The following is a 22,999-nucleotide window of genomic DNA, read 5'->3' on the forward strand; positions in this document are numbered from 1 at the left end:
AAATACATTCACTCTGGAAATGTAGAGACTATTTGTAAATAAGTTTATGAGTCTTGGTCATTTACCACATTTACCATTGTGATGGTAGTTGACAGAAATATTTCTCTTTTTTTACTTGTAAAATTATACTAAGTAAATTCTATAATGAGTGTAAACTTATAAAATACTATTTGAAATCCTTAAGAAATAGGATAAGAAGTATTTTGTAATTGGCATATAAATAGAATTTTGAATTTGTGTTTAAAAAATAGTTAATTTTCAAAGGTGGTTGAAACCAGTGCATTTCAAGTCTGGGTCTACAGACTGGCTATATCAGAATAACCACTCCTTTAACTTTCAGTGTATATGGATTTTCAAGCCCCATTCCCACATATTTAGAATTCAGTACATCAAAAATGGATTCTCTTAATGTATATGTTTTCAAAACTCCCAAAGTGATTTTTCTCCATAATCGTGTTTAGGAATCCTGCGTTAAGCATTTCCTAGATTATGTTGCTTACATTATGGTGTTCGTTTACTTAGCCATATTTTAAAAAATATTTACTGAGGTAGGATGTTTTTGCAGATAACAGAAAACCCAGTTCTGGATTTATTTATGGCTTAGATGATAAAGGAGATTTATTGGCGCATGTACCTGAAACGTTCAGAAGTAGGATGTGCTTCAGGAAGAGTTGGGTTCGGGCTCCAGCGTTGCTTCTAGCCATGATGCTGAAGGCTCTGTCCTCCTTGTCCTTTTTATTATCAGGAGGTTTTCCTCATTGTGTTAGAAATAGCTAACAGTTGAGCTTTATACCCACATATCATAATATTCAGAATAAGAAGCTATATCCCATAATTTCCAGCAAATTTTTGTGTCACGCTATTTGAGCCACCCCTGAACCAATCACTGTGCAAAACAGATAGGATTATCCTGTTTGGTTTAAACCCTACCTGTGGGGTGAAAGACGGGGATAATTCCAATCCTATGACTACTGTGTAATGAAGGAAAGAGAGAGAATGGATCTTGAGGTAACAACCATAAAATCTACCACAAAATACTATAGAGATTAATTGTAACTCAGCCTGCTCCAAAATTATATTCCATTTTAGTGAAGTAATTATTTATGTGATTTAATCATATTACTTTTCAGTTTCTTAAGTTTCCAGTAACATGGGAAGAAAGTATATCCATTCCTAGAGCAAAAGTAGATTTTAAATGAAGAACTGCTAAGTAACCTTTGGGAGATATATATCTTTTCACAATGTAAATGAGCTACAGTGTAGACTAAGTACTTGCTTTTTAGCAGACTGCAGGGAGAGAAGGAATGAATTGATTTGGTTACTGATGACTTCTTCGTTCCAGTATTTTACTATGAAAAATTTCAGGCATACAGAAATTGAAAGAATTGTACAGTGAGCACCATAAACCCACCACTTCCATTCTAAAATTAATATTTTGCTGTATTTGTTTTATTTGTTGCTTTATCAGATACTCCCCTATCCACCATCCTAGCAGTTTTATTTTTTGATGCATTTCGGAGTAAGTTAACATGAAGTTGTTATACTTTACCCCAAATCACTTAAACGTGCATTTCATTAACTAGAGTTATTGATGACCTTTTAATTAAGAGGCTCATATATAGAGTTCTGTGGCTTAAGGCCTTAATATGAATTAGCTTATTATAGACATCATAATGGTAGTTGCTAAAGTAATTATTCAAAGATAGATCCAAGAGTGAAATGTCCATTTTATTCTTTTGCAAATGTTACTTTAGGCTCTTACTATAAAGTTTCTTTTATTGTTTGACAAAAAGGTGTGTATTTAAGGTCTGTTCAGTTGAAATTACAGAATACAAAATTGTTGATGTTTTGGATCTCTTTTACTTTGTTTATTTCTTACCTAATTAGTTTTTCTTAGGAAACCAGTTAACTGGCAATCTGTAGTTATCAGCTGGACCAAAAGAAAACCTCAAGAAAATGCAGGTTCCTGGTAAATTTATTAGTGTAGCTGACATTTTCCCACCTGCTTATCAGAAAGAACCATGTGGACATTGCCTGAAAATAGAAAGCTGTAAAAATACTTGCAAAGAAGTCTTAAACATTAGATAATTGAATTAACTGTCTCAGAAGTTAAATTGATATCTGCTTCTTAGAATATAAGTTAATTGGAAATATACAGTTATTCAGCTACTTTCAAAGAGGATCCTAAAAGGCTTTGAATCACCGTATTTAAATTAGAGCCCATTTGTAGAACATAAAAATCACAGACTTTTAGAAGAAAGGTCATTTATACTTTTTTATTTATTGAATGGCATTTAGGACATCTCTAACTTTTTATTTCTGTTTTTGAAATATCAGCTATATTCCCTTAAAGCAGACTGTAGAATCAGAATACCCCATGCAGAGCTTTCCAGTTGGCATGGCTGTCACAGTGGTGTGCTACTAATGTGTGACAAGTGTGCTGGGATGCTGATTGTCTCGTCCTGGGGTTGCTGATAGAGCCTGGAGCTGCTTAACCATCCTTCCTCTTTCCTCAGTTTAGCCACTATGCCTTACAGGTTTTTACTTGAGGGTTATGTGTGTGTCCACAAAAACAATGGTTTAATGGTGTCATAGTCTGACTTTCTGTATGTAAAAATTTTGCAGAAGAAACCCAATATTAAGCTTTATTAAGTTGTATTTAAATCTAGGAAAAACAATTATATACAATTGGATTTAATCAAATATATAAAGTTTTTCTCTTTGAAATTCTTTTTTCTACAATAATAGAAAGTCAAGGAACACCTGGGTTTTTTAGTCATAAATCTAAGAGAGCTTCTTTGATTTTCACAAGTATCTTTCAGGAGTCTCTTCTCTTTTTAAGGTAAAAACATTTCAATATTTTGTCCTGAAATTCCTAACTGCCCTGTTTTTCATTAAATACTGCCTTTCTTCCGAAGAAATCAAGGTGCTATAATAAAGTTCTTAGCTAAATCCTACTAAGACTCACCTTTGGAGGAAACAGATCTTTGGAGTCACTTCATCACTTTTTGTAAAACAGATTAATGATTCCTATATTGCCAAATTTTTTTCATGCATATTTCCCTATGGGAAAGAATTGGTACTAATTATTATTACTTGTCATTCTACAGCCTTTCAAACCTAAAGTATTTCTGCATTCTTGAACTTCTGTCTTACAGCATTAGAGCTTACCTTGGGCTTTGTCATTTTATTTGCCCTGAAATTTTTATTTTATCCCACATGATATTATTGCTGTGGGATGTCCAAAATTCTCGAGAACTTTGCCTTCCTTGGGAACGATATTTAAAGGCACCTTTCTCCAAGTCTGATTCCAAACCACATACATCTAGCCTTTCCATCTCATCCAGAAGGATTTCTTCCTAGTAGTGGATTGTGCTTTCATTCAATCAGCCATTCCAAGGGAATCAATATGACGTGATACTAAAATTAGACTAAAAGTAAAAACCATCCAAAAGGACAGCTGGACACATATCCAAATGAGTACTTCTCATCAAATTAATCCTCATTTGGAAGTATATCTACTTACTCAGTTGCTGCTGTCATTTCTCATGTCGCGTATGGGATTTGGAAAACACATTCTATAGGAATAATGTCTTCGTTTATTTTACATCAATGAATATTCTCCCTCCATGTTTTTTTTTCTCTTTCCTCCATTCTTCCTTCTCTTCTTTCTCGCTTCACTTGCTCACTACTTACTCTTGTCTGCTTGACATCATGCTTTCCTGCTTGGGGATGTATAGGACTGAGATGGAGTAAGACTAGAGCCAAGGAAAATCTTAAGACAAGATAGTCATGAAACAGACTGAATTTGGGTGGTCGGTTCATAAGTCTTTATTATATTACTCTTTTGTTCTTGTTCTGTGCCTTTGAAATATTTCTCTTAAAAAATAAAGTGATTAAAAATAAGATGCAGGCATAAGTACACATAAGTGGTATTGGACAACTGTAAATTGATAATATGGGTCATTAGCTTACAGCCATAAATGCAAGTGGCTATAGCATTTCATCTTTATTTCTTTTTATATTGTAATTCCCATTTAAATCAGCAGGGGCTGAAATAAATATTCAATTAAAGACAGATTTTTGTAACAAATCTAAGAAAGCTAATTTACTTGGTCCTTTGCATAAATCTCCATATATTCCTGTCTACTTGATTGTTTCTCATGTTCAGAATGCTGTAACTTAGGGTGAAAAATGTATCAACTGTTTCTGTGACTCTTACGCAACCAGTTCACTAAATCCTTCATTTAATTTCCTTATCTAGGAAGTAGGAATAATAATATCTATTCCGCAAGGTTGTTGTGATGATCGCATGTAAAGGGCTTAGAATAATTCTTAGCACATTGTAACCCCAGTCTTTCTCTACCCGGGCACCACAAGAGAATTAAGTCCTACAGAAAATAATTTGAGTAACTATTTTCTCAATTCTTCTAAGGATAGTACATAGTTGGTACCATTTTAGATGCATAGGAGATAAGTTAAAATCATTACATACAATGATGCTTTAGGCATTAGGGCTTAATTCCTTTGGGGAACCTCAACTGAGAAGGTCTGATAAGTGTCAAGATATGTTAGCTATTATTTTTTTTGCAAGTGACAGAAACCCATATTCAAACTGATTTAAATAATAAAGGCACTTTATTGTTTGTATAAATGAAAGAACAGATAGGGCTTCAGAGATGGTACGATTAGGACTCTGACTTGGTATCTCTGCTTTTCTGTTGGTTCTTTGGCCATCGAACTAATATTTCTAACTAAATTTTTTAAAAAAATTTTTTTCTCAAATATGGGCTTATGGCTGAAAAATCATAAGTGTCTTTTGTATATATTTAAGAAACCTAGCACATTTGGAATATAGTAATTGTTAAATTAGTTTTGCATAGATGATTATATGTGATATTCACGTGTTTAAATACGTAAGGAAAGTTTTGGGGGAGGGCCAGGTGGCCGAGCGGTTAAAGTTCTGCGTGCTCTGCTTTGGTGGCCGGGGTTCGCGGTTCAGATCCCAGTTGTGGATCTACTCCACTCATCCCACATACAAAGTAGAGGAAGACTGGCACAGATGTTAGCTGAGGACTAATCTTCCTCAAGCAAAAAAAGAGGAGGATTGGCAATGGATGTTAGCTCAGGGCAAATCTTCCTCACAAAAAAAAAATATTAAAAATATTAAAAATAAGTATATAAGAAAAGTTTTAAAGCCTGTTGAAACTATGGTTGTTCTTTTACATCTGTACAAATACTAGTTACTTCAGACTGCTTCAGCAGACCATCTTTTAATAAATGGTTTTTAAGACATATTGCCAAAAGAAAAAGACCAAAAACACAAAAGGGGGAGGGGGCTTATAGGAATAACTTCATGAAAGGACTTGAAGAACAGACTAAGGGTACATAAGAATGCAATCAAGGTGGCAAGGATGGTACTGCACAAAGAAGGGCTTCTCTGCCCGATGTGCATAAAAAAAAACAATTATTTACAGCCTCAGCTTTTGAGAAAAGAAAAAGCTCTATTGCAAGGTCTCCCCAGTGCAGGGTTTGGAGCAAAATTTATGGGCTAGAAGAGCAGGGCGGTCTGAAGTGTGGAGATAGATGACGGGAGGTGAGGAGAAGTGAGGTAATTGATGACCTGCGCACGTGTAGTCAAGCTGCACGGCTCTTCATAGGACGCATGTTCACAAAATGGTGGTGTTGGTGTGATCTCCGGGTGGAGTTTTCAGTCCCCGCATATCAAAAGGGTTGCCTATGGGGCATTTGCACAGGCCCAGTTAATGGGTCGGTGGTCTCAACTGGCCTGAACTGGACAAGGGGTCGACTCTCAATTCCTGAAAAACAGCTTTCAATTACTCTGTTGATAAGATGGGGTCAGTTGAACTGGTCCTAGTAGGCCTGTTGTTAGAAGGACAGTTGATGCAGAAGAGCAGTGCTGTTGGAATGATGCCTGACTCTACAGGGGAGCTACCCATTCTGTTGCTGGAGCAATTCTAGTTAGTTCTTTCTGCCAAGGATGTTAGGGGAGGGTGTATAAAAGGAACATACAGGGTGGACTTGGCTTCAGTCGGAGAACCAAACCAGATGATGTCCCAGGTCCCTTCTTACTGTGAAAGGAAAGGTAGTATAGGGATCTCCACGTTGGAAAATGCTCTTCACTGCAACCCATTACTCTCAAGGTAAATGTACAGGACCTACAGCACATTTCAAAACCTACTTTAAAAAAAAACTATAAATCTTCAGATAGCATGAAGATAACTTACATGAACTTCAAAGCTCTCTTAAATCAAAATGGTTATTTTTGTGCTCTGTATGTACTGATATTGAATGATCTTCAAGTTGTATTCTTGAAAGATAAGAGTAGAAGTGTGTATGGTGTCCACAGTAAGAGTAAAAATATATGTGTGTATACATGTATGTTTGATTATATATGTACAAAATACCATGGGAAGATTACACTAAAAAACTGTTAACAGTGTTCGTCTCCATGGATGGAAACCGAGTGGTTGGTGACTATTAAAAGTAAACCAGTACTTTTATGCTATCAGGAGTTACTCGGTAGTTTCAGTAGAAGTCTCTGAATCAGAGCTTCTTAACATTTTAAGCATCAGCACATGGCTTCCTAATTACAGATGATCTGGAGATAGCAAAAACCTATTTTCACTCTCTACTAAGCTCTTCCTCTTAAAAGTTCACATTTGTTTTCAGGTGGTATAAGAAAAAGGCAGCTCCCCCCCTTCCCAGTCTATCCCTGGAACATGATCCCAGCACAGTTCTGGAACTAGCCCTTAGGGATTGGAGCATCTTTTCATCCGCTACATCTGGGCCTCACGACACATATTCATGAGCTAATTAAACAGAAGCGATTCAGCACTGTCCTCCTCTTGGAGAGTGGTTTAGAGAATGTTTTATTTTTTCCCCTTCTTCTCTGTTTCCCAAGCAAAAGCAGATTCCCAGTGTGGCTGTGGGAGGCTCACCACCTTCTCAGCTAAGCACTGAATCTCTTATGGATAGAAAATCGTTTGCCCCCAAAATAACTAAATAAATGGCTTTGAAATTCTAGAGTAATTTTTTCACTAGTAGACCTATTTGATTATGTATTGATTTCTAAGAGTCTCTCAAAAGGTACGTTGTAAGTTGCATTTGTTTTAAACAACTTCTATTAAGCATTATTTAGAAATATTCAGTATAGTTTACTATGAATTATTTTTCTGGAATACTTTGAAAACAGCTTTGTTCAGAATTTAGCCAGTTAAAGGATATGCCTTATGCTGTCCGGTATTTTCAAATATTTGAGTACCTGCTGTGAAAATGGTCTCTTGTTTTTGCTTTTTTGTATTGTCACAAAACAGAAAGAAGAAGGAAAGCTTCAAGGACAACTTAACAAGTCTGACTCTAACCAGTGTATTAGGGAACTGAAAGATCAGATAGCGGAGCTGAATCATGAGGTAAGTGATAAATTTTGATCTTCACATATTTCTTTCTTCCTTCCTCTGTATTGTAGCAACGCTTACTGGTTATGACTGACTCTTTCATGATAAGTGTTTTCTGTGAATCCTTGATTATAGTTAATAATACTATTTTAGAAGATTGCCTTCTTCTTAAGATTTTTTTCTTGTGATATAGAGGATTAATTTTCCTTAAACCTCTTTAATGGTGATCTAAAATGATCAATTAAAATTTGCATGGCAAGTATTTTGTTTTTTTATTGTGATCTGAAAACCCTTGATAGTCTGTCTAGGTGTCAAATTTACTTCAATTAAACTAAAATTTTCTTTATACCTGTAGAATAGATTTGTGGTATTTACCGTTACAGATAGAGGGAAGTCTTTTTACTCTTGTCTTCTTTTCCCCTTCGTGGTGGTAGTATTACTGAGATTGCAAAAAAGGATACTTGCCTAACATCAGTTAACAGATTTCTTAGTATCTGAACGCTTTTTAAACTGGCACCACCTTGAATCTGTGAGATTCAACTCGTGAAATTTTCAGATAGTTTTATAGGTACTATACTAGGTAATTGAAATTATTTTAAACTAATGTGTGTTGATTAGAGAGATACTTTTTGTTAATGTGGCTGTAGGTCAGTTTCCTTGTCCTTTATCATTTTCTAATGATAAATATCTAGCTAAACATGAATGGAAAAGCATGTTTCTTATCTGTTTTTTTTCTTTTAAGATTGGCACCTGGGCTAACAACTGTTGCCAATCTTTTTTATTTTTTTTTTTCTGCTTTATCTCCCCAACGTGCCCTACCCCCCCCCCCCCCCCCCGCCCCAATACATAGTTGTATATCTTAGTTGCAGGTCCTTCTAGTTGTGGGATGTGGGACGCTGCCTCAACGTGGCCTGACCAGCGGTGCCATGTCTGCGCCCAGGATCCAAACCCTGGGCCGCCGCAGCAGAGCGCGTGAACTTAACCACTTGGCCACGGAGCCAGCCCCTTATCTTGAGTTTTGGTACAATAACTTTTGTTCACAGTGATGAGATTTCAGTGGGTAACAAACCTCATTTGTTAAGAAAGAAACTCATTTTGGCCACTAAATTAATTTAAACCTCAAAGGAAAAAGTTTGGACAATACCCTTTCCTGGTATTACACCCTTCAGTTAAAGTCAGAGTGTTTTGGGTGATACCTCCTGGATAGTCAACCTAAGCAAATTCCGAATGAAGAAACAAAACATTAACCAAAATGCTAAATCTTAGATGTGGTTTAATTTAATTTGTCCTGAAATTTTGGGGGTCATTCCTGTAAATACTGATATTCAGCCGTGAGAACATTTGAGGAATTCAGGATCTTGTATAATCTTGACTTATTTGTGTACATTTTTTATAATCCGTTCTTTTTCCTAGTAGCCATGTATGAAAGAACAAGTTACAAATAAACATTTTCTAGAAATCCTTATTCTTTTGAGAACCCCAGGAATTATTCCTTGTGTTCAAAAGGTTTTCTCAAAGAAAATTATGACTAAAATAAAACAGTCTCCCATTTAAGGAAGATAAGGAAACTTCGATGTTGCTGAATTAAGAAAATTGTATATGGATTGACTATTTCTTAGACTTGTCTAAAAATCAGTCAACAAACATTAATTCTGCCTGTCATGTACCTTAACTAAAAATGATGATATTCTCTTCATCAGGACTGGCAGAAAATAGTTCACACAAGGTTTAACTTTAATGTCAGTTTTTTATATGTGGCCTGTGAAAGCAGTCATTTATCTTATGCAAACATGAATACAAAATTAATCAATAAGGTAGAATTTTCTACTGTTAAAATATAGAGCTAGCTGTGCAAGTTAAAACTTAGAACAGGGGCTGGGCCTGGTGGCACAGTGGTTAAGTTAGTACGTTCTGCTTTGGTGGCCCAAGGTTCGCTGGTTCGGATCCTGGGTGCGGACGTGGCACCACTTGTCAGGCCATGCTGTGGTAGGCATCCCACATATGAAGTAGAGGAAGATGGGCATGGATGTTAGCTCAGGGCCAGTCTTCCTCAGCAAAAAGAGAAGGATTGGTGGCAGATGTTAGCTCAGGGCTAATCTTCCTCAAAAAAATAAAAATAAAAACTTAGAACAGTTTGTGATGAGGTGCTAATTGTGCAATTCAGAGTAGACCAGAGTCCTGGGCTTAAGCAGGCCCCAGGCAGAAAACATGGTGGAGAGGAGAGTGAGTACAGTACAGCTGGTGAGCACAGAGGTGACAGTGTGTGCGGGGTTCGGAGTTTAGAGGAGATGAAGAATTGATGTGACTGAATTGTGGGAAATAAGGATAGATTGAACAGAGCCAGCTTATGGTGACTCTTCAAAGCAAAGAAGAGATTAAATTTACTAGATAATATGAAACCTTTATAGATCTTCAGTTGGAGATTTCCTTTCATTATGTTTCCTGAGCAGATTTTAATACCTTCACCTGTTTCACAGTTTTATAACTAAAGAAAGGATAAGTGAACACAAGTAAAAGTTTAAACCAAGATAATGGCTGTAGTGGACTTACTACGAAAATTACTGTTTGTTGGACCAGCATCTTAAGAGAGTTCAATAAGGTGTCACCCTTTTATTCTAGTTTCATTCCTGTGATATAGCACTTGACAGTGACAAAAAGATAACCAATCTGATCTCTCCAACTTAACTTTTTGCTAGAATTTGCCAGAATCTTTGACTTTCAACATAAACATTAACTTTCAAATATTGTTATATTTGAACATGTGACTGTTAATAGTCACTTTGTTAGCTGATTTTTGTACTTCTGTAAATGTCAAAGGAAATGTTGAGACAGACTTTGCAGATTCATCTTCCTGAACATACAGCAATGTTGTACATGTTATAACTGTGACCACTTATCATAGTTAGCTGTATGAAATAGTAAAGAGATTAAGCAGGTTATTTTTGATGAATGGCTGAATATATTGTTGATTTATAAAATATAGTTACTATTTATTGAGTGAGCATTGCCAAGCATTGGTAAATTGTCCAAGCATTGTTTCAGGCACTTCATATTTATTATTACCAACCTTCGTAATAATTCCACATGATAGTGGTATTCTCGGTTGGATGGATATGGAAACAGACTCACAGTGATTAAGTGATTTGCCCATGGTTACACAAGTAGTCAATGATTGTGCCGGGGTTGAATCCTGTTTGGTCAGTTCTTTCTCTGCTGCTTACAGACTTTAGGTTAGAAAACATTTCATCAATATTTAAAATCTGAAGAATGGCAATTAATGACAATATTTTAACTGTGTTGTTCCTCTCTGACATGTGAATTTGAATACATCCAGTAAGTGAATTCTACAGCTCCCTCTCTCTCCCTGTTAGCATTGCAAATGGAGATTTATCTTCACTTCCTGCAGCAGCTTACTATCGTTCATCCAAGTCTCTTCTCTGATTCCCAACTCCTGCAATTCCTACCCTCACCACCTAACTAATTTTGCTCCTAACTTTATCTACTTCCCTTAGAAATCTTTTAATTTGGAGCCTCTTAGACCCTGCCAAGACCTGCATCAGCCACCCTGGAAACCCTTTCTGCCCCAGACCTGGCAAGAGCTGTGGTTAAATCCTCCCCTCTCTCTACATCCTGTTCTCATGGCTTACATAGAAAAGAATCTGGGCCCCAATTCAAGTGCTTTCCTTAACCCAGCTTCCCCTCCCCTCCCCTCCCACCCATCTATCATCACAACACCCACTGTATACTAGACACTGGGTTTAGAAATGAAGATAAAGAAGATTGAAATACAATCCATAGCCTCAAGGGGCTCACAGGCTAAGAATGGAGATAGGCATACAAATAAATAAATTGGAGTACATAATGAAAAATAGAGCATTATAGTAGCTGCCGTTCGTTTAAGGGTCCCTCTGTGGCAGATGCTGTGCCTAGTGTTATACTTCCATTATCTCCTTTAATCTTCACTCCGGGCCTATGAAGTAGGTAGCATCACTGTTATTCGTGTTTTACATGTAATAAAACTGAGGTTCTGAGGTGTTAACTCACCGTGATCATACACTAGGCAGCGGTAGAGGTAGGATGTTAGTTCAGACTATAAGATTTCAAGCCCATCCATGCACTGCGCCACCGTATGCTATGTAACTTCCTTTGTAACGTAACAGGGACTAGATGGTAACAGCGTCAGGACTGGGTTTTGAAAAATGAAAAGAAATTTAACAGGGAGATTGGGCATCAGGAACATGTAAGTCAGAGACATGAAACAAAATTGTAGGTTCCAGGGATGAATAAGCCGTCTGCTTTTGCAACGTAGGTCTCTCTTCTTACAGCTGCTGACCGCTAAAGACAAAGAATGTTTTCTAAATGCCAAGGGAGATAGAAGAAGGTAGAAAGTTGTTTTCACTTAGAAGTCAAAGGAAATGTACTCGGGACTCATTTAGGTACAGACATACTGAGAAGTTATAATTCTATGGTTCAGCCAGATTACCAGTTGACTAGGCTTCTCTGGGTCCTTTGGAGCCCTGCTACCATTTACAGTATTGTTTCATGGGAAAATGCGTACTAAACAGCTGATTTGAAAATGTTTTTAAATACCGGTTATATTTTCACTTGTTCTTGATGGTGATGTGTTCTGGTGGATGTTCTAGGAATAGGTGAATTTATTCCAGAATAAGATAGTTCACTTATACTAAAAATTAAATAATTCCCCGTTAAACAGCTTTGCTGAATTTTTATGGTGTCGTAATAAAATCGTGTTAATGTGCTTTATGTCCGTAAAATCCCACAGAAATAATTCTAGTTCTATTTGCTTAGTAGGTTTTCCATATAGAGCAAATTTTCCCTTTTTTTTATTACACTTCTATGTGTTAGTTGCTAAATCAGGTGTAGATCTTTTGGATAATTATTTTAATCTTCACAATTATCGTGTGAAATTTATTATTATTGCCATTTTATAGGCTCAGAAAGGCTAAATAAACTTGTCCAAAGTCACATAACCAGTAAGTGGCAGAAGGTGGAATTCAGGATTAAACTAGAATGAAATAAAACAAAAACAAACTATATATTTTTTAAAAGAAAGAAAGAAAAAAAGCCTTTGCGTTTTTATTCATTACTACCCTGCCTTGTTCCAGATATAATGAAGCAAGTTTGTAAGTGATACGAAATAGCAAACTACAATTTTGTGAGCAAAAGGAAAGAAGACTTGTAGGAATATAGTATGGAGTCATGAATAAGACCAGTACAAAAATGCATACCGCAAAAGTCTCCATATATATCTTGTAAGTGGGCCTCAAACTTGGCTCTAAGGTTTTCAGCAGTCAACACAAAATGGGAAACCTGGTCACTTTAAACATTTCAGAATGTCTGTATGATAAAAACAGACCAATTGGTTAGAAGAGCCACAACTATTCCTGCTACTAAGACCAAACGACAGTTTCTTCATTGCTTTTTAATAACAGAGACCTTCTAGTATGAGTTCACCAGCTATTATTCTTAACATTCTATAGTAGAATGGGTTCATAATCATAAGACTTGACTAATTTAAAGAACAGAAACTCTTTAAAAACTTTTGTATAGAAATATACAGAAAAGTACCCAGGTAACAAGTTTACAGCTCAATAAATTACCACAAAGGACGTGATCAGCCCATATAACGACCACCCAGGTCCAAGAAATAGACCCCAGAGCCCCATTCATACCCTTCCCAGTCACTACTTACTCCCTTCTCCTCAAAGATAGCTATGATCTCAACTTCTAATGCAATAGTTTAAGTTTTAGAATTTTATATAAATGGCTTATTATAGTACATATTCTTCTGTCTTGCTTCTCCTGCTCTAAATTGTGAGATTTTAACTGTTATTCTTTTTTTTTTTTTTGCGGTAGGATTATTTTTTTTTTATTAAGATTATGATAGATTACAGCCTTGTGAGATTTCAGTTGTACATTATTGTTAGTCTTGTTGTGGGTACACCACTTCCCCCTTTGTGCCCTCCGCCCACCCCCCCTTTTCCCTGGTAACCACCGATCAGTTCTCCTTGTCTATATGTTATCTTCCACCTATGTGTGGAGTCATATAGAGTTCGTCTTTCTCTGTCTGGCTTATTTTGCTTAACATAATACCCTCGAGGTCCATCCATGTTGCTGCAAATGGACCAATTTTGTCCTTTTTTATGGCTGAGTAGTGTTCCATTGTGTATATATACCATATCTTCTTTATCCAATCATCAGTTTCTGGGCATTTAGGTTGATTCCACATCTTGGCTATTGTAAATAATGCTGCGATGAACATAGGGGTGCAAAGGACTCTTGGGATTTCTGATTTCAGGTTCTTAGGATAGATACCCAGTAGTGGGATGGCTGGGTCATAAGGTATTTCTATTTTTAATTTTTTGAGAAATCTCCATACTGTTTTCCATAGTGGCTGCACTAGTTTGCATTCCCACCAACAGTGTATGAGGGTTCCTTTTTCTCCACAACCTCTCCAACATTTGTCGCTCTTGGTTTTGGATGTTTTTGCCAATCTAACGGGTGTAAGGTGATATCTTAGTGTAGTTTTGATTTGCATTTCCCTGATGATTAGCGATGATGAACATCTTTCCATGTGTCTGTTGGCCATACTTATATCTTCTTTGGAGAAATGTCTGTTCATGTCCTCTGCCCATTTTTTGATCAGGTTGTTTTTTTTGTTGTTGTTAAGCTGTGTGAGTTCTTTGTATATTATGGAGATTAACCCTTTGTCGAATAAGTGGCTTGTAAATATTTTTTCCCAATTAGTGGGCTGTTTTTTTGTTTCAATCCTGTTTTGCCTTGCCTTGAAGAAGCTCTTTAGTCTAATGAAATCCCATTTGTTTGTTTTTTCTATTGTTTCCCTCAACTGAGGAGTTATAGTGTCTGAAAAGATTCTTTTGAAACTGATGTCAAAGAGTGTACTGCCTATATTTTCTTCTAGAAGACTTATTGTTTCAGGCCTAATCTTTAGGTCTTTGATCCATTTTGAGTTTATTTTGGTGTGTGGTGAAAAAGAATGGTCAATTTTCGATCTTTTGCATGTGGCTGTCCAGTTTTCCCAGCACCATTTGTTGAAGAGACTTTCTTTTCTCCAATGTAGGCCCTCCGCTCCTTTGTCGAAGATTAGCTGTCCGTAGATGTGTGGTTTTATCTCTGGGCTTTCAATTCTCTTCCAATGATCTGTGGACCTGTTTTTGTACCAGTACCATGCTGTTTTGATCACTGTAGCTTTGTAGTATGTTTTGAAATCGGGGATTGTGATTCCTCCGGCTTTGTTTTTCTTACTCAGGATTGCTTTAGCAATTCGGGGTCTTTTGTTGCCCCATATGAATTTTAGGATTCTTTGTTCAATTTCTGTAAAGAATGTCCTTGGGATTCTGATTGGGATAGCATTGAATCTGTAGATTGCTTTAGGTAGTATGGACATTTTAACTATGTTTATTCTTCCAATCCATGTGCAAGGAATGTCTTTCCATCTCTTTATGTTGTCGTCAATTTCTTTCAAGAAAGTCTTGTAGTTTTCATTGTATAAATCCTTCACTTCCTTGGTTAAATTTTTCCCAAGGTATTTTATTCTTTTCGTTGCGATTGTGAATGGGATTGAGTTCTTGAGTTCTTTTTCTGTTAGTTCATTGTTAGTGTATAGAAATGCTACTGATTTATGTATGTTGGTTTTATACGCTGCTACTTTGCTGTAGTTGTTGATTGTTTCTAATGGTTTTTCTTTGGATTCTTTGGGGTTTTCTATATATAAGATCATGTCGTCTGCAAACAGTGAGAGTTTTACTTCTTCATTACCTATTTGGATTCCTTTTATTTCTTTTTCCTGCCGAATTGCTCTGGCCAACACCTCCAGTACTGTGTTGAATAGGAGTGGTGAAAGTGGGCACCCTTGTCTTGTTCCTGTCCTCAGAGGGATGGCTTTCAGTTTTTGTCCATTGAGTATGATGTTGGCAGTGGGTTTGTCATATATGGCCTTTATTATGTTGAGGTACTTTCCTTCTATACCCATTTTCTTGAGGGTTTTTATCATAAGTGGATGTTGGATCTTGTCGAATGCTTTCTCTGCATCTATTGAGATGATCATGTGGTTTTTGTTTCTCAATTTGTTAATGTAGTGTGTCACGTTGATTGACTTGCAGATGTTGAACCATCCCTGTGTCCCTGGTATAAATCCCACTTGATCATGGTGTATAATCTTTTTGATGTATTGCTGTATTCGGTTTGCCAGAATTTTGTTGAGGATTTTTGCATCTATGTTCATCAGTGATATCGGTCTGTAGTTCTCCTTCTTTGTGTTGTCCTTGCCAGGTTTGGAGATCAGAGTGATGTTGGCTTCATAGAATGTGTTAGGGAGTACTCCATCTTCCTCAATTTTCTGGAATAGTTTGAGAAGGATAGGTATTAAATCTTCTTTGAATGTTTGGTAGAATTCTCCAGAGAAGCCGTCTGGTCCTGGACTCTTATTTTTGGGGAGGTTTTTGATTACTGTTTCTATTTCTTTACTTGTGATTGGCCTATTCAGATTCTCCATTTCTTCCTGATTCACTTTGGGGAGGTTGTAGGAGTCTAGGAATTTGTCCATTTCTTCTAGGTTGTTCAATTTGTTGGCATATAGTTTTTCATAGTATTCTCTTATGATCCTTTGTATTTCATTGGTATCTGTTGTGATTTCTCCTCTCTCATTCCTAATTTTATTTATTTGAGATTTCTCTCTTCTTTTCTTGGTGAGTCTGGCTAAGGGTTTGTCGATTTTGTTAATTTTTTCAAAGAACCAACTCTTTGTTTCATTGATCCTTTCTACTGTCTTTTTTGTTTCAGTATCATTTATTTCTGCTCTTATTTTTATTATTTTCCTCCTTCTGCTAACTCTGGGCTTTGTTTGTTCTTCTTTTTCTAATTCTGTTAGGTGTCGTTTGAGGTTGCTTATGTGAGCTTTTTCTTGTTTAGTGAAATGAGCCTGTATTGCAGCGAATTTCCCTCTTAGGACTGCTTTTGCTGCATCCCAAATGATTTGGTATGTCATGTTCTCATTTTCATTTGTCTCCAGATAATGCTTGATTTCTTCTTTAATTTCTTCAATAATCCATTGTTTGTTCAGAAGCGTGTTGTTTAGTCTCTACATTTTTGCACCTTTCTCTGCTTTATTCTTGTAGTTGATTTCTAGTTTCATAGCATTATGATCAGAAAAGATGCTTGATATTATTTCAACTCTCTTGTATTTATTGATGCTTGCTTTGTTTCCCAAAATATGGTCAATCCTTGAGAATGTTCCATGCGCACTTGAAAAGAATGTGTAACCTGCTGTTTTTGGATGAAGTGTTCTATATATATCTATTAAGTCCATCTGATCTAATTTTTCATTTAATTCTATAATTTCCTTGTTGATTTTCTGTCTGGATGTTCTGTCCATTGGTGTTAATGGTGTGTTGAGGTCCCCTACTATTATTGTATTGTTGTTGATGTCTTCTTTTAGTTCTGTTAAGAGTTGCTTTACATATTTTGGTGCTCCTGTGTTGGGTGCGTATATATTTATAAGTGTTATGTCTTCTTGGTGGAGAGTCCCTTTTATCATTATATACTGTCCCTCTTTGTCTTTCTTTATCTGTTTTGCTTTGAAGTCTACTTTGTCTGATATTAGTATAGCGACACCTGCTTTCTTTTGTTCATTATTAGCTTGGAGTATTGTTCTCCATCCCTTCACTCTGAGTCTGTGTTTGTCTTTGGGGCTGAGGTGTGTTTTCTGGAGGCAGCATATTGTTGGGTCTTGTTCTTTGATCCATCCTGCCACTCTGTGTCTTTTGATTGGGGAGTTCAGTCCATTTACATTTAGAGTGATTATTGAGATATGGGGGCCTACCGCTGCCATTTTATGTCTTGTTTTCTGGTTTTCTTCAATTTCCTTTGTTTCTCGTCCCATGGTTTAATCTGTTGTTGTCCTTCTACTTATCTCCTTTGCTCTTGGTTTTGTAGCCCCTTTCCTTTTTTTGATTTTTCAGGAATAAGGGTTTTCCTGAGCATTTCCTGAAGAGGAGGTTTTGTGGCAATGAACTCCCTTAATTTTTGTTTATCTGGGAAAGTTTTTATTTCTTCATCGTATTTGAAGGATATTTTCGCCAGGTAGAGAATTCTCGGCTGTAGGTTTTTGTCCTTCAGATTTTTGAACATATCATTCCACTCTCTTCTAGCCTGCAAAGTTTCTGCTGAGAAATCTGCTGATAGCCTGATGGGGGTTCCTTTGTAGGTTAATTTCTTCTGCCTGCCTGCCCTTAGTATTTTCTCCTTGTCGTTGACTTTTGCTAGCTTCACTACTATATGCCGTGGGGTTGGTCTTCTTGCATTGATAAAGTTTGGAGATCTATTGGCTTCTGTCACATGAAGTTCCATCTCTCTCACCAGGTTTGGGAAGTTCTCAGCCATTATTTCTTTGAATAGGCTTTCTGCCTCCTTCTCCCTCTCTTCTCCCTCAGGTATACCTATAATCCTTATGTTGCATCTCCTAATTGCGTCTGATAATTCTCGGAGAGTTTCTTCATTTCTTCTTAGTCTTACTTCTCTCTCCTCCTCTGCCTGCAGCATTCCTATATTCCTATCTTCCAAATTGCTAATTCTTTCCTCCATATTATCGGCCCTACTGTTCAATGCATCTAGATTTTTCTTAATCTCCTCTATTGTGTTCTTCATTTCCAGTATTTCTGTTTGGTTCTTCTTTATAGTATCAAACTCTTTTGTGACATAGCCCCTGAACTCGTTGAGTTGTCTATCTGAATTCTCTTTTAACTCATTGAGTTTTTTAATGATGGCTGTTTTGAAGTCATCGTCATTTAGGTTACATATTTCACTTTCTTTGGGATTGTTTTCTGTGTATTTGTTATTTTCCTTCTGTTCTGGAGATTTAATGTATTTTTTCATATTGCTTGATGTTGTAGATTTGTGCCTCCACAGAGAGATTGAGTTTAGTTACTCCTTCCACTTGTTTCTACTGGTGTGGTGGGGGAGCAGCTGTTTATACTGCACCAACCAGGAACCCTATCAGCTGTTGCTAACTGGGCCTGGGCCCCTCCTCATAGTCACAGTGGTCCTGTGGGTTCCCTCTTCAGCTGTGGGGGCCGTCATGGGGGGGGCTTCAGGCTACTGGTGCCTACTGTTGCAGACCACCTAGACGTGCTCCCTCCTTGCGGTCTGCCATGGTGTTATGGGCTTTTCCAGCGGCCAGGGGCAGGATCACTTATATTTGCAGCTCTGTCACATCAGCGCCCACAAAATCTCACTTGTCCACTATGGGTCACAGCAGAGCTATGGGCATCTTCTGCAGTCTGTGGTTAGCTCACCTAGCTATGCTACTTTTTTCCCGAGGTCTTCTAGCCTTGTGGCTGCCGGATGGGTGCTCTCTATTAGTGGTGTGCAGAGGCTTTCTCTGAGGCTGCTGTGAGACTGTAGGGTTTCCCCCTAGGCTATGGAGCCGGGTCGCTGGAGCTCCACCCAGCCCCACTCCTCTCCCCCAGGATCTCAGGGAGCCCTTTGCCCTGTCTAGGGGATAGCTGGAGACCTTGATTTCAGTGGCAGCTGGCCGGCTGCTGCCCTGCCTGGTATTTTCCTCTCCGGGACCCTCCCGGTGTTGTGGATGCTGGGCGGCGCCTCTCCGCTAATGACAGGTAGGGACTTTGCCTCCTGCCCGGGCGGAACTCTGAAGTATCCCCCCTAGTCCGCGGAGACAGTCGCTGGAGGACCACCCAGCCCCAGTCCTCTCCCAGGAGACCTCCGGCAATCCCGTGCCCTGCCCGGCAGACGGTGGGGTGGGCAGCGGCAGCTGGTGGGCTGCCGCACCACCTGGGATTCTCTCCGGAACCCTCCAGGCGCTGTGGCCACCGGGCAAGGCCTCCCCGCCAATGGCGGGCAGAGGCTCTCCCCACGGACTCAGGTGTGCAACTCTGAAGCTTCCCTCTGGGTTTAGGTGTAATTGCAGGGGGCTTAGGTAGGGCTCTGGTCACCTGTTTCCACCGTCGCTCCTCTGGTGTGTGCTCCCTCCTGCCCTAGGTGTGTGCCGATGCTCTGGGGGCATCCGCTGGAAGAAAGCCACTTGCAGGTACTAGGCTGTTCGGTCGGTGTTGGAGAATTTTCCCCTATCTCCACCTCCTCCCAGAGGGAAGTCCATCTGCCTTCCGATGTGTAGCCGCGTGGGTCTCTCAGGCGTCCCGAGATGCTGTATGGATATCCTTTGTTAAGCGATGAATGTCCAATTTGTTGTGGATTCAAAGGGGGAGAGACAAAGAGGATACTCACGCCGCCATCTTGGATCCTTCTTAACTATGTTATTCTTAAATGTAGATGTAGATTATTCATTCTCAATGCTATATAATTTTCCTTTGTATAAATATACCACAATTTATTTATGCTGTTGGTGAACATTTGAATTATTTCTGGTTTGGTCTGTTAAGAACATTGCTGCAAGTGGTTACGCCAGTTTACACTCCCATGAGCAGTGAAGACAGTTCTTAGTGTTCTCGTCTTCATCCACATGTGGGATTGTGAGACTTTATCTAATTTTAGTCATTCTTTGGCTGTGAAGAGGTTTCTCATTATGGTTTGAATGTGTGTTTCCCTAATTACTAGTAATATTAAGAACCTTCCCCCAGCATCCAGAACAATGTTGGCATATATTAGTACTCCATGAAGATGTTTCTAATGAATAGATTATTGCAAAAGGCTTTGCTGGTAAGGTAATGTATAAGCTGTGATAGGAGTGCTAAGAAGCTTCCTGATGTGTGAAAATCAGTGAAAAGAACATTCCAGGCAGAAGAAACAACTAGCACAAAGACCCTAGAAGAAAATGAAGGGACTTTTTGAGGAACCATACTAATGTGGTTGGAGTGTAGTAGAGGGTGCGAAAAAAATGATAGATGATAAGATTAGAGAGGTAGATGGGGTCAAGTCCAATACAGTGCTTTGTAAGCCAGGATAAATAGTTCAGGTTTTTTATTGATTTAGTGGGAAGCCTTTGGATGGTTTTAAGCACTTTGATGAGATCTGATTGGCCCTGCCTGCTCTGTGGTGAGTTGATTGTAGGAGAGCAAGAAAGGAAACGGGAAATGGAGGCTGTTCAAATAGTCCAGGTAAGAGCAAAGGTGGCTTAGAAGGGTGGGAGAAGTGGAAATGTTAGCAATGTAGATGTGTTAGAGGTGTGTTTTAGAGGTAGAGAACTTGCCGATGGACTGTATGAGAAACATGAGAAAACAGTCAGCGACTCCAGAGATTTTTGGCTTGACGATTAAGTGAGTGGTTGGTGCCATTTCCTGAGGCTGAGGAAGGGCAGGAGATCAAGAGCTCTGTTTTGTTTACATTAAGGTTGAGATTCCTGTTCAACATCAAATGAAAATACCGGGTAGGCAATAGCTATGTGAGTATGAAGTTCTAAGAAGAGGTCAGGGCTAAAAACAGGTTTAGTAGTTATTGGCATATAAATGGCATTCATAGATAAAGAGAAGGGGGTCCAGAAGCAAATTTGTGGCACTCCTGACCTTTAAGGTCAAGAGAGCCAGCAAAGGAGACCAAAACCACCAGTGGGATAGGAGGAAAACTGGTGAGTGTGGAGACACAAGAGCCTCCATTTCAAGAAGGGAGCACTTCAACATAGTTGTTTTAGTTAGATTTTAAACGTCACTGATCCTTCTGAAGACTGAATTTATTAGGAGAGATTTCTTCAGCATTTTTTACCATTTATCAGAGAATGATGGATAATTTATGAAAGAACTTAGGTGGAATGATCTGTCACTGAACAATTACTGAGACCCCCTTCCTGAAGAAATTAGAGAAATGTAAGCTATTTCAGGACAAGGCTGGCAAAAAAAAGCAACAAACAAAACCTGTTATAGGGTGCTGTAAGCAACATAAACCCAGGTAGGTGAACCCCCCTTTCTTTCTAAGGATCGCCATTGGGCTGGTTTCCAGTACCCAGAAGGTCTTCTGTCATCGTGTCTCCTTTGGTGTGGAGGAGTTTTTTAAGTCATCATAAGAATCTTCTTTTATTTCTACCAGCCAAGTACAAAATTAGGAGTTTAAATAAATAAAAGAAAATCTAAACAAAGCCCTCACTGAAGATTGGCTTAGAAAATGTTTATATGTGAGTACTCCTTAAGTTTTTAAATTCTGTTAACTCTGTTTATTCTTTACCTGAGCTATGGATTTAATTAAATATCTGCCAAAAAATATGTTTAATGTCCTAAACATTCTTAATATGCTTAATATGTGTGCTCATTTTGTTATTAAACTAGGGCTTTTGAAATAAGGAACTTTAAAAATCAAATGACAGATTACCCTTTTATGCTGTTGGAATCTTTTTTTTCCCATGTGCTTATATTCTTCAGTTTAAAGGTAGTTAATAAAATCATTTGAACTTGAATTTTTTTAAAAGAAGCTTTTTAGAGACTCTTTCACCATTGGTCTTCATCTAGGCATTAAACCAGCGTATTAAAGGTAGAAAAGAACTAGTTATTTGGCTCTGTACTTATTGGCAGCCTTTTTTTCTCTTTATTTCTAACTGAATGATACTATTTTTGTTTTTTTAACTGGCTGCGTATTTTATACTATTTCTACCAGTCTTGATTTCGTTTTAAGTCTTGAAAAGCTCCAAGTAATTATCTAGTTTATAGAGTGATAACCTAGCATAGCATTGACATCTTACTCACAAGCTGCTTCATAGCAACAGTATACTTCTGGAGGCAGAAATAAGAATCAAACATAGTGTCTTCTGTTTTTATTGATGGCTGCTGATAATTTGATTTTAGTATTACTGTTTCAGAAAAATTTCAATATGTGGAGTTATAAACTTTCATGTATGTTTTACAGTAAGAAGTGCTAGGTTTTACATGCCCAAAAACTGATGATTGGATAAAGAAGATATGGTATATATACACAATGGAATACTACTCAGCCATAAAAAAAGACAAAATTGGCCCATTCGCAGCAACGTGGATGGACCTCGAGGGTATTATGTTAAGCGAAATAAGCCAGACAGAGAAAGACGAACTCTATATGACTCCACTCATAGGTGGAAGTTAATATATTGACAAGAAGATCTGATCGGTGGTTACCAGGGAAAAGGGGGGGTGGGGTGAGGGCACAAAGGGGGAAGTGGTGTACCCACAACATGACTAACAATAATGTACAACTGAAATCTCACAAGGCTGTACTCTATCATAACATTAAAAAAAAAAAAAAAAAAAAAAAGAAGTGCTAGGTTTCCCAGTGCAGCAGCTTCTTAATAAAAGAAATTATTCCCTCAAATTTGTTCTTTCTCTAGTTGGAGCAATGTAAAGTACCATGCAGGAGCTCACACAAGCCTCATTGCGAGTAAAGTGTTTTCTTTGCTGCCCAAAATGTCCCACGTAGATAATGAGAGATCACATTTGTACTCATGAGAATTGCTTTAAGGCACTTGAATTAAATGTTTAGCACTGTTTTTTAATCTTACAATCTCCATTTATGAATAAAAAATTCATTCTTAATGACTTCTTTAAATGAGTGTTATTACTCCTATTCCTATTATTTGTTCCATTTTATCTTGGATAAGCAATTTATCT

The 22,999-nt window shown here is 37.8% G+C and overlaps 1 protein-coding gene across 12 annotated transcripts in view; it reads left to right on the forward strand.

Moving 5' to 3' along the window:
* EVI5 (ecotropic viral integration site 5) overlaps window positions 1–22,999 on the forward strand; it is a 222,901-nt gene that overhangs the window by 174,610 nt on the left and 25,292 nt on the right. For all 12 annotated transcript variants that reach the window (XM_070592644.1, XM_070592650.1, XM_070592648.1 and 9 more), the window contains one exon: window positions 7,338–7,433. In XM_070592644.1, coding sequence (XP_070448745.1) covers window positions 7,338–7,433 — 96 coding nt within the window. The remainder of the gene's footprint in view (window positions 1–7,337; window positions 7,434–22,999) is intronic.

Source organism: Equus przewalskii, chromosome 24, assembly GCF_037783145.1.
Source record: "Equus przewalskii isolate Varuska chromosome 24, EquPr2, whole genome shotgun sequence".
NCBI classification, from domain to species: Eukaryota; Metazoa; Chordata; class Mammalia; order Perissodactyla; family Equidae; genus Equus; species Equus przewalskii.